Below are 16,856 nucleotides of genomic sequence, written 5' to 3'. Positions count from 1 at the left end.
TTCATAGAAAACAAGCAATCAACACGGTTTTTTACTTTAACGCAGCGTCACCTTAATAAGGGTTTTTGATAGTTTATTTGCCACCAGGTGCCGCTATGTAGCCCTAGGGTCTATCGTAACAAACTGCTGTCATAATATGTCAGGAAATAGCAGTCGTGTGTCATGATAATATGCCTACTTGCACGATAGACTAAGGCTTCATAGCGGCACATGGTGGCAAATAGAATATCAAAAACCCTCATTAATATATACTGCTTATAGTGCACCTGCACCAACGGCACTGGTCTCCAACGTCGGTCAGTGGTATGCGCTCGTGCAGACGGTCAGGAGCCACATTGTGCGGAGACGCGGCCTGATGATGTGAGGACGTGTACTGCGGTGTGCACGGGCATACCGCCTGATCTTACTATAGGTAAGTGCCTTTATTTAAAACTAGAGGTTATGTTGGACTTTGAGGAAAGCGTACATACCGCAAAAACAGTAGTAGCCTTCCTCGTCTACTTTTCTGTGCCAAAAACTACGAAAATCGATCCAGCAAGTTGTAAGATTGGCGCATTTGAATATATTCTTCAGCTTTATACAATTAGTATAGATACAAGATGTATTGATAATTTTAAGCGGTATGTCGATGTCTTATGTCAAATCTCACAAGTTTTTGTTTTCGAACATCGTCGTCATAATTAGCAATGTTGACTTTGCCAGGCACTGTTTTGAATGTTAAAATAAGCAAAGCAAAATCTTGAGTTTTTAGATCGAATGTTGATTTAGAATCTTAAGTTACTTCAAATATTTCAGAATCTCAAAAGAAAGCGACTGAAGTTCCCACTACAACTTCGTCAACAACTACGACTACTGAAAAGCAAAATACGGGTAAGGGTTAATTATAATAGGAACCATATTTTTTACGTTTTATCATCCAACATATTTACAATATATTTTATAATTAGGTATTAGGCATAAATCGAGCCTAACTATTACATTATCATTTTGTAGTAGTACCATCTTGAATCTAGCTTTATTATGGGGATTTTACATTTGCATACTACATACACGAGTCAGTAAGACAGCAGCTGGTATCGAATGTATGTAATTTGTGCGTCAGTTACATCTTACTTACAAGTTTATTGACCGGTCTTAACCCTTTACTGCGTATTGTAATTACATTTTTAAATTCCTGTATCTACCAATAATAAATACTTACAGCGGAAGAATTACTGAATTAAAAAATTGGTTTCACAAAATGTCATCAAAATACACATCAGCTAGATACAAATGCACACCTACGTCATAGGGTCGGTCATACAATTTCGCTGCACTAGCTTCTTTTTTATGACATCATGGTACTTATAAAATTTCTTCATAAAAGTTATATTTATGAAACAAAAAAATATATATTTTATTCACAATTATTTTTTTCAGGCTGCGAAGATAAGTTGCCCAACTGCGCTCTGGCCGTCCAGGCGAGGCTTTGCCATTACAAGTATTATATTCATAACTGTTGTGATTCGTGTAGACTGTAGAATATATAAAAAACTGTGAAAATTGTTTATAAGTGACTACAATAATACTGGGAGAAATGCCAGCAGCGAAGTTATAAAAATACACTAATACAAGATTAAACTGTTATCGCGAAATTTCTAACTACTACTACTTATTAATTTTTTCGTAGTAAAATTTAGTTTTTCTGAAAAGGGTTTTTATAAGGTAAAAAAGAGTGTGAATAAATATTATTTTAATAGGTATGACGTATGTGCACAATTATATACTCAGATTAAATTATGTATTGTCATTAGGAATATTAAATATGATTATTACTTATAAGAAATTTTAAGAAAATTATAAAAAATTAATTGCTTAGGTAATAATATCGTTTAAAAGATGTAATATAATAAATATATTTATTACAAATATATATACCTATAATTATTACAAAACTAAAAAAAATAGTTACTTTGTATAAGATCTGCAAATATTGTTAGAAAATAATACGTATTACCATATAAAATAATACTTTAACGCTTCCATAGACTATTAATTGTATAGTACGGGAGCTTTAGAACAATTTTTTTTATTACTATCAGGCTACGAATAATAAAAACTAAGGAAAAGTAATTCCGTCAAAAAACATGCTCCTCAATACTTGTCAAAAAAGTACCTAAATTTCAATACATTTGCAATATTTAGGTGACCTTGAGCGGTACTAGGCTGACGTTACATGACAGATCAAAAGGAACCAAATTTAAAACGGTAATAGTATGGGAGTTACGATTCCTTATTTTTATTATTCGTAGCTTTCAGGCTAATTTTTGTGAGTAGCATCATTTTGATAAGACGAACAACATTTTTATCTGCGAAAAGTCTTGAAAGTGGTAGCTAACAGAAATAGAAAGGATTTCATACTTAGGATTTCGTAAAACACTCCATATTTTACATCCATCAATTCAAAGTATGAAATCCTTTCTATAATCTATTTTGTTAGCTACCGGCTATCTTTATAAATATTTTTGAAATGAATTATAATATTATAAATTAACTTTTATATTTTGTACAATAAGTTACTTAGGGCCCGTTTCACCACTTACTAATAAAGTGCCTAATAGGCTATTCACAACTTTTTTGACAGATTCCCCATACTTGATCTGTCAAGTTAATCGGTGAATAGCTTTATCAGCAAGAGGTGAAACAGGCCCTTAGAATAATGTTTTCCTAGTTTACGCTTAGTTTCAGCAATAGTTACTCAAAAAGAACTGTTTATACTAAAACAAAACTGCCATGATGGTGCAAATTGCATGTGGTGTGATATTTAAACTTAATGATCTAACATTAAATTAAGACTTAAATTCTTATTTATGTAAGTAAATTGAATTATTTTAAGTAAATTAACGAATACACAATGAATTTGTTTTATTTAAAACTAGATGACACCCGCAAATCCGTTGCGCCAAAATTCGTTTATCGAGCAGGAACCGTACATTTTTCCGGAATTAAAACTATCCTATGTCCTTTCTCGGGACTCAAAGTATCTCCATGCCAAATTTCAGTAAAATCGGTTCAGCGGTTCGAGCGTGAAGAGGTAACAGACAGACAGACAGACACAATTTCGCATTTATAATATTAGTATGGATTATCCTAACTTTCCCTATTGAATCCAGTCAATAGCTAAGTTTTATCATCCACAAAGTACGCTTCAAAAGTTTTTTCTTAAAAAGAAAAATCTGAGCGGCAATTATAATAATAAAGCACGCGAATTAGAAATAGTAAAATGACGTTACCAATGTATTTGGGATATCGTTTCTTTTTCAATGAAATATTATATTAAGTACAATGAATACAAGCACAGTGAGAAACCCAAAAAAGGGGGCGATTTCCGAAATACATTGACCTCGTTATCTTACTAAACTAAGTCTTTCAAAAAAAAAAAAAACTAAAAAAAAAAAAACACTGTAGTGTGGTTCTTAACCAGTAAAAATCCTTACTACAATTCTGAAAGCCTCCTTATAATACCGACGGCTGGTACCATAAGGGTGCCAAGCAGTCCTATAACAGTACATGCGATCACCATATTAGCATTAGCGTTCCCCAAGAACAGCCTATAGTACTCATGGAAGCCTATGATGAGAGCTATAAATGCCGTACAGATGGTCATGCTTCCAGAAATAGAATGGAATATCTTCAGGATGTGTGGATTTAAACTCATTTTCCCAGAGTTGAAGCTGGCTAGGCCTCCGATAAGGGATAAGGTAGTCATCATCATTGCCATGAAACCTGAAATGATAAAGGTTTGAAAGATTACTCTTAGTTTATCTGACTTATTATTCAGATTCGTACAAATTCTTGGAAGTGTTAGGTCTAAGGTAAGAAGAGATTTTAAATATTTCTTACAGGACTGATATCATTAAAATTAATTGTTTTCGATAGTTCAACCATCCAAAACTTTGCTATATTACGAAGAATGGGAGTTGAAGGGAGTTTAAAATAGCAATAAACACTTAAAAAAGACTGATCTTCTTGAAATAATGATAAGTCAAATATACTAACCAAAAATCCCATGGGTATTCCAAACAATGTATCCCGTGTCTGCTATCCTGGTGATGCCACCAGCGAGGGCGAGGATGGAGCCAAGGATCTGCAGGACCATGTGAACCATCTTCCGATCCTCATGCTTGAACGCTCTTGCCCAGCTCGTGTGGACATTTATTGTGTGTATCGAAGGCGCGAGTAATAACACGTACTAGAAAGGGCATTTTTAAATACCACACAAGAAGGAATACATTGAATTGACAGACTTGTTGCTTGCGGTCTTGGGCTACCAGTTCCAAATAAAAAAATTCATTACAACGGCTAGCGATTCGGCAGTGTGAAATTCCCTAAATTCACACTGCCAAATCGCTAGCCATTGTAATGATTAGCCAAGAAATATTACAGCCCAAAAAAATTTTTAATATTGTATTTCGCAAGATAAGCATTAAAAAGGTAGGTATTCATGGTTTCAAGTTTTTCGCTTATAAGGATAACTGTAAGTCTATGCAGTCTATCTTGATGAAGATGCACTAAAAACTAAAGCGGCTTTTCCAGTAGATGCCTATATGGGAATTTGCATTTAGAGTACAAATGCAAATCTTTATAATCCTATCGTTTGCACGTACTAGTTCGAGGTCTGATAAGGTTTAGCAGTATTCAAATGTTGTATTGCATGTATTATAAGGCCGAAATCTTTAGAGATTTTGGTACAGAAAAGTTAGTATATAAATATTTTAGTTTGTGCTGTTCGTATCAAATAGAAAACTAATTTTTTCTCCACAACTAAGCCTACAACTTTTACAGTCAATCGATTTATTCAACACTAATAAGTTTTTTTTCCAAATTCATTCTACAATTTGAAAAACTATGTACGTATTGGCTTATGCAGGATTTTCTTTGGGCGTTTCGTTCGATCACAGAAGATATTTAGTTTCTAGCTACGAATAATAAAAACTATTTGTTGTTCGTAGGTTTCTAGTACCTAAGGGTTTATAAGAAATCAAAACTTACCCCAATCACACATAAATAGATATGCTGTTTCACAGATACAGGCGAAGTTAGTATATTAGCGAAGGATATAGCCACTAGGCTTACACCTCCTAGCATCACATGGGATACAGCAGTCGCTAAATTCAAAATAGTGACAGCCAAGGGATTATCCCTGTTTGGATGATGACGACTTTCCACATGAACCATGTCTGTAGGATTACAGTGATGCTGTTCGTCTGAATTCGATTCATAGGAAAATCTTTTATCAATTGATTTATCAGCAGTTCTGATAAGAATAAAGGATGTAAAGATCAAGCGAGAAATCTTATTTTTGAGTCTAGTGTTACTAGAGGTAAATATATTGACGTAATGCTGTTAGATTTGATTGTATTTACAGGTAATTATTATTCACTTCACATTTAAATTTGTTTTCACTATACCCATAACGATTTATCCATTTATTTTCTTTTTGTGTCTTTTTCTACTTTTTATTTTAATAACTTCTACGGAACACTGACTGTCATCGCACTTGGTAATTTCCGTTACTCTTATTATATGGATGTTGTAACTTGTAATACTTTGTATCATTCTTAGTACTTTTTCGGTTCATCGATAACCATCATTACCTACCATATTTTCTGTCTTCAGGCAGCGATAATTTTTTCATGACGTTAAATTTTACTTCATGAATCATGCATAAACTATCGAGATTTGTGGCATGACAATAATTGAGAATCTGAGTTTGGTTGAAACTACCAAATAAATAGTGAATGTACCAGAATCGAAAAGAATATAATATCAACATGAAAATTAAATTGCAACGTATTCACCTTGTCAGATTAAAAAATATTTAAAACAGTTGAATGGTGAGAATTTTATTATATGTAGGAAGACCTTAAGGTTTGGGAATAATATTGCTGAGGAAAGGGAATAAAACAAAAATAGTAATTTAAAGCCATTTTTATTTTGAACTTTGTTAAATGCGGTTATTAGTCAGAAGGTACATGGCGACAACCAATCCAAATAATTTGGTACAGTCAGCGAGATAAATGTGACATTAACTAATAATTATATTATTGTAATACGTGAATTATTAATAATGTGAATTACTATTATAAGTAGGTAAGGTTATTCTTTCGCTGGCTGTAACAGTGCTATATACATAAAAATATTTACATATTCGTATCACATTAGAATTAAAAATAGGTTATTTTATGATGGCGGTGACATGAATAAAAAAATAGTTCATCAGGGGGCCTATTCTTATGACTCGAGTAGAGCTTCGAGCGTAAAGAGTTTAAACTCACGCGTACACAATATTATGGTGTCTCAAACGTGAGTGTGACAGGTTGCGTTCGAACGACTTCCGAGGCACGAGAATTGGCTCCAATGGGGCCTCAGAATCAATGTCAATAGTCATTATTGATTCTAAAGTGATACTTAGATCGAACTGATTATGATTTAAATAAATAATGTACAGAATAACTCTAAAGTGGAACACGGCGTTTTGTAATGGAAATAAACAAGATTCATTGCAAATTAAAATAGGAACTACTAAAAAAAAGAAAACGCCATATCCCATCACAATAAAGATTTGAACTCGTAATAAATTATAAGGAATACTATTTTTAAGTCTACCCTAGAACTAGTTATATCTAATAAAACATTACTTATACTTATAATACGTTTGAATCTCGTCAAATATGAAATTCGGCTACAAACGGCAAGTAGAGAAGTTGAGATTGATTAATTTTTAAAACGGTGATCAACGATCTTGGCAGTTGCCACTACCGTGCGACTTAATATTATTAATAATACAAAGTTCTTTCATACATGGTTATTAATTGTTATATTCAATTTTTTGTTATTATTTTGTAATTATAAAATATTTTACATGAATAAATATTGGCTACTAAATAAAACCTTAAAATCAATATTATGACAGAGATCAAAAACTATGTCTATATAGAGGCTATTATTTTAACAGCGATGGATAGTGGATATACTTGATAAATGTGGTCTGGTGCTTCATTCAAGACTTTTAAATTTAATTTTAATTATTTATTACTTTTACTTTCAATAATTTAATTAATCATAGAAGCTAAACGTAGGTCGATAAATTATTTCCGTTACTGATAAAAAAGTTATATTATAATGGATAAGTTATGCAATGTCTTGTCTTTGACTATCATGGTTATTATCCAACGTATCAGTCTGAAAAATATTGAATTGCCTTGATTGTATAGCTATTATAATGCTGTTATTAGTTTTGAGGTCTCTCTATAAACGTTATCAAAAATATGAGAGCATCAACATTTTTTATTATTTTTGAAAACCAATACCCACATTTACAAGTAGCCAAATGACGATATAAATGTTTTTAAATTTGTATTTTATATCAAGCAGAAAATAAAAAAATCTTTTTGCTATAAAATTGGAATTAAATGCAGAGCTTTTTTTTGTATTTTAAGAGCATTTCATAATTTATAAATTAAACAACACTATAGTTAAGGTTCATAAAAATCGAAATTAAATATTGAAGACACATTTTTTATGAAATGAATTTATTAGTTCTAATTAATTACTACCTAAAATGGCGGATCGTTACTTTGATAATTAAATGCATAAATGTTCCTAAAACTTACAGACAGCATAAATATCTGATCTAACAATAATACGAGTCAATATTTTGACAGCTTTCAGATATTTTCGGCGCTAACGTTACACTGGCTTTTCACTACAAGTCCAAAGTATCACAAATACTGTCATTATCACTGTTTATCGTTATCTGAAAGAAAAAGAAAGACATATTATTATCTTAATGAAATAAAAAAAGGGTAAATTTCGAAATTAAACCCAGTATACTGGCTAGTTAGTGCTCATGACGTCTAGAATCGACATTCGACTCTATATTGACGTCTCTAGAAATCCGTAACAAATCAAGCGTTACGGATTTCCTAAAACGTCATTATTTATAAGTAACACTTGTCTTACAAGTGGCCCACCAGTATAATATTATTATGACAAAATAAAAGTGTCAGGAGTACTAGCTAATACACTGGGTTTAATTTCGGAACTTGGAAAATAAGATTTAACTTCTTGAAGGCAACTAGTTCAGGAAGTCAAACCAAATTTGAATTATGTTATGTTTAAAAAAAGTCGCAATTTTGCTAATGATAATATCTAGCCTTCTTATCTTGATAGGTTATAATTTCAATAATTCAAATTAGAAATCAAATTAAGTGCGATTTTTATTACCTCAATCTGTTTTTTAATAAAATTTTATGTTGATGATAAGATTTTGCGTAGGTGTGGGAAACATTAAAAATACATATGGATTAAAACACAATAAAATTTTATTATATCATACCTAAGGCCTTAGCATTTATCTGATTTTTTATAAGATAAAAGTAAGTAATAAAATAATAATGAATATATTCAATTTTACAAAAATTAGACCTGGCCAGAAGCACGACATGAACGCATGTTTTTTTGTTTATAGCACAAAAAACAGGACTGTACTAAAGTTGTAGGAAAAATTTTGACGGTGATTTAGGTGATCACTTATTGTCCTGATCTAGCTAATTATCTGGGGGCACGGGAGTGCCCAAGATGAGCCAAGAGAAGCGCGCAATGGCACTACCTACCTTTTCTCGAAATAATATATACTTATTGACAGAGATAAGTTGCGCGAAAGAGTTATGACTTATGAATAAGCCACGAACCGCTTGTAGAAAAGCGTGATGCGGCTGTGCCTTTGTCCAGACTTGGTTGGGATACTGCCGTGCCCCCAGATCACTTCGCATCGTGCATTTGTGTTTCAATTCATTGTAGTACGCAGGATTTCTAAGAAAGCTCAATGAGGCCTATAGCTATTATCTCTTTTTCTTTATCAAAATGAATGAAATTGACATAAGCGTTCGATAAAATAAAGTTAACATTCGACTCATGTTATGCCAATTTCAAACATTTTGATCGGCGATTCTATATGTAGACGAGTGATAAAGATAACGTCTTGGCTAGGGGTTTAGGTACCTTAATAGTCTATCGTCCGCGACAGGAGTGGCAGCAGTTGTCGCCATAGAAGTGGTAGTGGCAGAGCCGTGCCTGCACTGCCAGGACGCAGTTGCTCAGCCGGTCCGTGCAAGCACCTGGTTAAATGGTAAGAACAAGGTTAAATGGTAAGCAAGTTCCAAGTTAAATGTTAAGTAAGTACCAGGTTAAATGTTAAGTAAGTACTGGGTTAAATAGTAAGCAAGTTTCAAGTTAAATGTGAAGTACTGGGTTAAATGGTAAGCACCAGTCAAGAGTGAATAATATGTACTTATTGCAAAATAAAAGCTGTCTTGCTATTGCGATCTTAACCCACATTAAATCTAAATATATTTTATTTTATTCTGGTAATTTAGAAAGTTTAAAGTCTCATGTCTCCCTTTCTTTATGAGGTACGTAAAGATTGGTTTTTGACAGACATGCATGATACAGATACAGCCAATACGCTGGTTATTCGCCTTTCGATACGGGCTCATTTTAAAATACTATACTTTTAACTACTGGACCGATTATGAAATTTGACATTAAATGAAATACTATACTTTTAGGTTATTGCAGATTTAACCTAGATAATAAAATGACTTGAATAGAATTTACGATTTGCGTACAAGGAAATGGAAATGTCATTACCTTTTATAAACGTCTGTTCCTTTACATTCGCCGTCTGATGCCGTATTACCCGGCTCTGCGGATCTGCAGAAGAGAAAAATATAATAATGTGAAAGCAAAATATAAATTTTCTTCAGAATCTCATATTAACATCCTTATTATAATATAGTCACTATGCGAAAATGTTTCTCTCTTTTTAACTGACTTCCAAAATTGATGTTATTAACATTATGAACGAGACACTGGTCTGGGAGCATACGTAGAATGTAGATAGATGACTGGGATTCTGAATAGGTCCCAGAAAAACATAATATTTTGTAGTATAGTAAGTGTGGCAAAGCGCGCCAGCCGCCACCCCGACAAGTGCGCCAATTTAATATACCTATCTATAATGTCATTATTTTCATAGATGAAATTATACTCTATATCACTAAACAAAAAACCACCACCGCGGGCATAACCTAGAGAAAATTAGAAGCCTTTTATGTTTTAAACAGTTTGTAATATCCTTTGTGAGCTAGACTTATTAAGGGCTGGCATATTTTATTAAAAGAAAATACTTGACCTATACTTTAGGCGTTTACCCTTTTTGGATTAGCCCATTTTACGAGCGGCTGGGCCGAATATTAAATGCTAAATTAGGTCCCTTACACCAAACCGGACCCTTAGATGTTAAATTATTTAGTGAACAGAAAATATAAGATAAGATTTTTACTTAATCTTTTTCCCGTATAAATATTTAACGTTTTAGTGTCTAAACACACTAGGCCGAAGTTACGCGGCATAATTTACGCATGATTACGTCCGCGAAGTCAAACGCATACAATATACGGATGGAACGCGACGTAATAGTGTTTCATCGGTAATTTAAAATACGTTGCGGGCTTAAGGAGTGAGCACACTGAGACGGGCCGTGCCGCGGCTCAGCGTGCCGGGGCTCATCGCAAAAATCCGCCTCCATACAATTTGTATGGAAGCGTAAATCCGCTGCGCCCCGACACAGTGTGCGATACGCACATCCGCTTCCATACAAATCGTATGGAGGCGGATTTTTCCGATGAGCCCCGGCACGCTGAGCCCCGGCACGGCCCGTCTCAGTGTGCTCACTCCTTTATCATGCGGAAATTACGCCGCGTAACTTCGGCATAGTGTGTTTAGACACCAAGTTTGGGTTCTTAAGGTCGTTGTAGCTTTGATGAAAGTTTTAGGGAGTTTATATGTATCACAATATGTTACCAAGATGAAAATATCGTTGTTAGATTTTCTGTTGCTGTACGTATTTTTTTTACTCTGTCGATGTGAAGATGACGCTTCGGTAATGGCTAATAACGATCTTATTTCTAACTTTGAATACTAGAATCCCAGACATTACAAAGTAATCCTGGGTGAACCTAGATACTCAGTCAAAATGAATTCGATTGTTTCGACAGATAAGTTAGAATCCAAAACTGTAAGGCTGCCTTCACATCGCGGCTGCCGCACTACTCGCGACTTAATGTGAAGGCAGCCTTAGGGATTTGATTCAACGCGACGCAAGCGCAAAGTCACTTATGCGAATTATAACCTATCGAGTGCAATTTAACCAGCTACCCTTCCTTCGTATGGAGCACTTAAACTGTACCTGGCACAGGGTTAATGACGGCCGGTCGCTCTGGCGGGCGCGTGGTGCAGCGCGCCGGGACGCAAGGCCTCCGCGCGACCGGCCGCGCTCCGCCGCACTGCTCAGTGTTGGACCCGGTCCCGCACCGCACAGTCCGCGTCTGGACGCCCGCTTCGCAGGGACCGGAGCACTAGACAAAGATCGTAAAGTTATAGAAGAGGAAATAAAGAAACGGGAGAGGTTTTGACCTCTTCCATATTTGAAAGTGAGAGTTGTTGCGCAGGGTCCGGAGCACTGGACAAACACGATGATGGAATATCTACTATCCCCTAAAGGTTTCTCAAAATAAGTAAATTCCAATCACCTCTCCCCAATCGCTGGTGTACCAGGTCGCAGCGCATTCACCCCCACATGACCTCTCAGCATCAGGTCTTATGCCCTTGCAGGAGCCATCCCGTAACCTCCGGCCGTTGCCTCCGATACAGATCACACCACGGATCTGTCTGCCGCTGCAAGCCGCGGAGCAGGGGGACCATTCACCTGGTGACAAGATGTTCGTATCATTATTACATTACTAGCTGACCCGGCAAACGTTGTTTTGCTATATACATTATTTCTAGTCTTATATGTATATAAAATTCTCGTGTCACAATGTTAGGCCGCGTACTCCTCCGAAACGGCTTTACCTACTGATTTTAACCAAATTTTATATGCATATCTGTGGGTCTGAGAATCGGCTACTGGGTACTTTTTATATTGTTAAGTGCATTTGTTGAATAAATAATAGTAAATTATTACAACTCGAGACTGACGGCAACCATTGTTTGTGCGACGGGATAGCGATGGACGTTGCCATGGTGACATACTTATTTAGTCACTAAAGGCGAAATACTATACATATATGGCAAAGAAACGTTTGCCGGGAGTCGGGACAGCTAGTGTATGTATAGATAAAAACCTATTCTCAGGCCGGTATATAATTACCGGTTTAGCCGTTTTGGAAAAGTTCACGCACAAACACGAGAATTTTATTTTTAGTTACATTGCACTCACAAATTCCTGAAATATCCACAAAACTTACTAGTGAACCACTCCGCATCGCACTGCCGTCTCTTAGGCGTGCAGGACTGGTGGTCTCTGGGTGCATGGCTCGCCTTACATCCAGTGGGCTCCGAGCACCTCACTCCTCGGGACTGGACCCCACCTCCCACGCAGGATCCCACGCACTGCACAACAATATTATCAACATCTGACACGGATATATTATGTCACGTTGGCTTTAGGTATCACATCAAGCAATCACGGACGATCTCCAACACGTCAAAAAAAAATATGTTGCATTCATAAAGTTAATATATCTAGCGGAATAGAGAAACAAAGGCCTGAGCAAGAGAGATGTCACTATCAGTAACACTGCGTGGTAAAAAGAGACGTGTGATACATGACAGCAGCACTCTTTTTTGACGTCCAGTCGGCACGTGCTGCACGTTGACAATTTAATCTCATAGAAATCATGTTCAATCATGCTTGTGTAAGTGTATAAATACACATATTTTTACACACAGATGAAACCAATTTTGGTTTCGTTTGACAGCTCGAGATTGTTGCTCTATTCCGCTAGGTATATTAACTTTATGGTTGCAATTAAAAGTTAGCATCTGATTTTGGAAGTTTGTCCCCAATTTGCAAATAGGAATAAGAAACAAGACGAATAAGTTATGTTACAATCAATGATACTGACTATTAAGTAGTGAAATCATTATAAATCCATTGAGTGTGTTTAATTTCTTTGACCTAAACATAAGTACTACGATTCCATCAACTTGCCTCGGACCATTCTGTGTACAACCATCCTCCTAAACCAGTGTGGCTGTAAGCTGGTCCAACTTTGAATCCTACGTCTCTGGACACATTAGCTGGTACGGAGATGACTGGTCCATCTCTGAAGGTATCAGTGCGATCGATTGGTCGAACTTGTCGTCTTGCGTCAAGTCTGGGAGAGCTGCCCTTGGCTGTTCCATCACAGTTGGGAATGTCGCAAGGCTCGCTACTTGGCGGCATTGGAAGAGGACACTTTTGGTCACTTATCTAAAAATAGAAAATCTATGAAGCTGACAATGTTTACACAAAACGATTAAATAATTAATTTTTGATTAAGGTGATTTAAAAAGTATTTATATTTTATCACATTTCTGATAAGCAAGTTTTTTAGTCTTTCAGTAATTCTAAATAACTTGCAAATTACAGAAATTTAAATAACGATAGGATCATTATTTAGATAAATTGGTAATTATCTGATTTAAATCAATATCACACGTCATCTATTTTTAATCATATTAATTTCAAGTATCATATTATGTACCGTGATAAATTATTTAATACTGTACCTTAGTAATTCCCCTAGCGTGGTCCTGAACGCATCCCACAATTCTGGTTCTGTGGGAGGGTCCACAAACTGGACACGGTCCCCAGGCAGCCGCTCTCCATCGAGGGGGACAGGGGCCAGTTCCACACCTCCTTCTGCGAGACGGAGGGGGAGACCCGGAGCAATGAGCGGGGGAAACCTCCCGGTCTTTCCCTCCCTGCTCCACGCATTTAAATTTCCCAATCTGAAGACCTCCACCACAACTCCTTGAGCATTGCGTATATGCTAGAATCTTCCAAACGAACTTCCTGTCTCCAATCACGTTGCTGTCCACCTGGTTCTGAGCTTCTAGCGAGTTAAACTCTGGTTGGTTGGACAGCGATGGTTCCTTTTCGGGAGCCCGATGAGATTCAGCGTTGTGGTGGCGGTGGTGTCTTTGGTGAGGTGGTGCGTTTATCGTTGGTATGTCGTTACTCGATTCGTCGTTCAGTGAATCGGTCAGGTACTCGTATTTTATATTCGGATTTGGCTGCGTGTACAGGACCTAAAAGGAATGTTTAATTGTGAGCATCTGTTATCTTGTCTACAATGTCATAGAACTCTGTATCAGATTGCGTACCGCTAAAAACGACACAGTGTGGATTTGCTTAAATTTTCTCAAATATTATAAATTTAATATTTTACAGCTGTTGTCTTATATATTGCGTATACAATAGTGAAAACTGTGAGATGAGGCATTAAACTTCTTACTGAAGTACAACATTTTGTACCCACGTGTCATGGTTTTGACTGAAAACTTTTCAAGCACAGAAAATAAGCTATTCGTCGACATACTATATCCAAGTTCAGCTTTATCTGTGACGTTTCCAATATGACAGAGACAGACTGATACCAGACACCAGACAAAGACAAGCAAAGTTTGAATAATTTTTCGATGTGTAAATTACAAGTGCTTAAAGGTAAGCGTCCACTTATCCGTCATCGCACGCATCGGATGCATCGCACGCAACGGATTTTAGTATGAGGCATACTTGACGTGTTGTGCATACCATGATATCGACGGGATGGTGTATCGGTCCCACCGCGTAGATGTTGTCGAGACCTGCCTGGCGAGTGTAGACGAACCTGGCGCCGGCAGCTTCGTACGTGCCGGGCGCGCTGACGGCGAATTCCCCGTTCACGATGTACGAGCCGTTCGATACTCGTAACGCTGGATAAATAGACATTAGTAAATACTTCAAGGCCAATAATGTACGATGTAGCCTTCGAGAACGACAGGTCAAAGATAGATGGGCCAAATTTTGATCAAAGTTGTGAGTTGTGAGAAGTTATGTCCCTAATAATATTGGAAAGCAAATATCGGGCAACGGCAACATGTTTTTTGTTGCCAGTGTGTGAGTGCACTAAACTCTAAAGTATTAACATGTACCTACTGACGAGTAGTCTAGTTCTACAAACGTTTTAGCAAGTCGGTCAGTGCAGCACCAATCATAGCTTTTAATCATCAAACAGAGCCGGCACATAATTATTCATTAGAAAACAATCAAAGAAATTACATTGTGCGTCATACAAACGACCAATTGCGGTAAACATCGAGGCGTAGGCGCATCTATTAGTGATGTGCCATTGCAATTCCGATTAATCGATTCGACATCGATCTTTGCACCATTCCATCGACCGATATACCGAATTGTTTTAATAAAAATTGATATAGATGAAAGCGTAGAACGGCCTTGAAGGGAACATCTGCTAATAAAGTAGACGTACATCTGTTGGCCGCGTTCAATCAGCTCGATCAAATTTGTACGTAATTGTCTTGCGACTGCGATTTGGTGATGTGTGATTAATGGCAGCCGAATAAACCAGTGCAGACCTGATTTCCTGATTGCTGTTTGTTTTCTATTGTTGATATTATGATTTTGTTATATGTGAAAATTTATATAATGATTACTATATCTAATTAGCATACTATATTCAAAATATTATAAGACCCTTAATTTTTAGACGATGATTTCATTCGGCTTATTGCACTTTTAATGCTTAAATAAAATATTTTAAATGTTGCTCACCAATATAATTTTCACTGGGAACAATTTCTGATACATTCAGCCTGCATGCTCCATGTGGCACAGTGGTGACATAGGAGTAGCCCAGCGGCAGTCTTGGCCTGGAGAACAGACCGGACACCAGGCGTTGGCCGCAGCGGACGTCGCGAAGCGCCGACGATGCCAGCACACCCTCCCGACCGACCGCCTGTCAAAAACATCGATAGTGTTGTTATGGCATAAATGTCAAAACATCGATAAGTCGATATAGGTCGTGGCACAACACTCATTTTGATTGTTAATTAAATTAATATCCTAATTAAACACAGTGCTTAGTCAAAGTGCATTCGCCAGTTACGACGTTATAACGAAGTTAGATGTCAAAAATCTATGGGATTTGACATAACGCGTCTGTTTTTCAATTCCCGTAGAATTGACTGCCCATGGTGCGTATACTATTTTTCTCAATGACGGATCACGGAGGCGGAAAACGGCAACATCGGTAAGCGCAGCGGGAAAAAAGTTGACTTTTCCGCCCGGAGGTGAGGAAAATATATTATAACCACTTATGAGTAAAGAATGATAGCAAATGCTAGTCGGCTTGGAGTAACAAACCCATTATCACAGAATATATATTAGTCATTATTAACAATGATTAGAGATAAACTATTTTTGCTACAAGACAACTGGAGATAACAATACAATCAATATTAATAGTATCAACGCATTATTTAAATGGATTTTATTTTAATATTCGTAATACCATTTATAATGAGTAATGACTAATGGTATATTTTAGATAAAAAATACGCAAAGAAGTACTAACTTAAAAAAAAAATTACGAACTTCCTCTGCCTATTGTCTTAGCTTCTATGTTAAAGTAATTAAAAAAAGTATTTTGAAAATCCAAATAAAACGTTCCATTTTCGAATGAGTCATGTGTGGTATTCCGTGGGATAGGATTAACATGTCAGCCATTACACGGATGTCGTGGGGTGGGTGGCCGTAATTACACTGATGCTGAAATACTGCACGGTTTTTATGCAATCAAGTGTACATGGTTTTTTATTACCGGTCTAGCCCACCTTAGAAGCGATTTATTAGATCTTCTTTTAAGAAGATACTGTTTTTAAAGAAAAAAATCAAAATGCGTCAATTCAAAAATGTTAGGGAC

General features: G+C 36.3%; 3 protein-coding genes across 4 annotated transcripts in view; 1 reads left to right on the top strand and 2 right to left on the bottom strand.

Annotated features, from left to right (window-relative positions):
- Positions 1 to 1,553, top strand: part of LOC121737255 (A disintegrin and metalloproteinase with thrombospondin motifs 7-like) — a 65,456-nt gene extending 63,903 nt beyond the window's left edge. Inside the window, exons 14-16 of the mRNA XM_042128876.1 lie at positions 262 to 412; positions 796 to 870; positions 1,420 to 1,553. Of these exons, the coding sequence (XP_041984810.1) occupies positions 262 to 412; positions 796 to 870; positions 1,420 to 1,520 (327 nt within the window). The 3' untranslated portion in view covers positions 1,521 to 1,553. The remainder of the gene's footprint in view (positions 1 to 261; positions 413 to 795; positions 871 to 1,419) is intronic.
- A 1,922-nt stretch (positions 1,554 to 3,475) lies between these two features.
- Positions 3,476 to 6,430, bottom strand: LOC121737421. The gene is made up of 4 exons (XM_042129097.1): positions 6,318 to 6,430; positions 5,032 to 5,296; positions 4,039 to 4,231; positions 3,476 to 3,765 (listed from the first exon to the last, which is right to left on the bottom strand). Exons 1-4 carry the CDS (start codon positions 6,428 to 6,430, stop codon positions 3,476 to 3,478), a joined length of 861 nt encoding a protein of 286 aa, XP_041985031.1.
- The window catches only part of LOC121737131 (thrombospondin type-1 domain-containing protein 4-like), a 152,392-nt gene continuing 141,491 nt past the window's right edge, over positions 5,956 to 16,856 (bottom strand). The window contains exons 8-17 of one of the 2 annotated variants that reach the window (XM_042128694.1): positions 15,707 to 15,890; positions 14,687 to 14,847; positions 13,660 to 14,181; positions 13,100 to 13,360; positions 12,354 to 12,498; positions 11,637 to 11,812; positions 11,294 to 11,462; positions 9,694 to 9,756; positions 9,046 to 9,161; positions 5,956 to 7,798 (exon numbers count right to left, since the gene is read on the bottom strand). In XM_042128694.1, the coding sequence (XP_041984628.1) occupies positions 9,055 to 9,161; positions 9,694 to 9,756; positions 11,294 to 11,462; positions 11,637 to 11,812; positions 12,354 to 12,498; positions 13,100 to 13,360; positions 13,660 to 14,181; positions 14,687 to 14,847; positions 15,707 to 15,890 (1,788 nt within the window). In that variant the 3' untranslated portion in view covers positions 5,956 to 7,798; positions 9,046 to 9,054. Of the gene's footprint in view, positions 7,801 to 9,045; positions 9,162 to 9,693; positions 9,757 to 11,293; positions 11,463 to 11,636; positions 11,813 to 12,353; positions 12,499 to 13,099; positions 13,361 to 13,659; positions 14,182 to 14,686; positions 14,848 to 15,706; positions 15,891 to 16,856 lie in introns of both variants that reach the window. The other variant, XM_042128693.1, reaches the window with a different exon arrangement.

Source organism: Aricia agestis, chromosome 20 (genome assembly GCF_905147365.1).
Source record: "Aricia agestis chromosome 20, ilAriAges1.1, whole genome shotgun sequence".
Classification (NCBI taxonomy): Eukaryota; Metazoa; Arthropoda; class Insecta; order Lepidoptera; family Lycaenidae; genus Aricia; species Aricia agestis.
The sequence above is the reverse complement of the archived record's forward strand: the minus strand, read 5'-3'. Positions and strand labels throughout refer to the sequence as shown.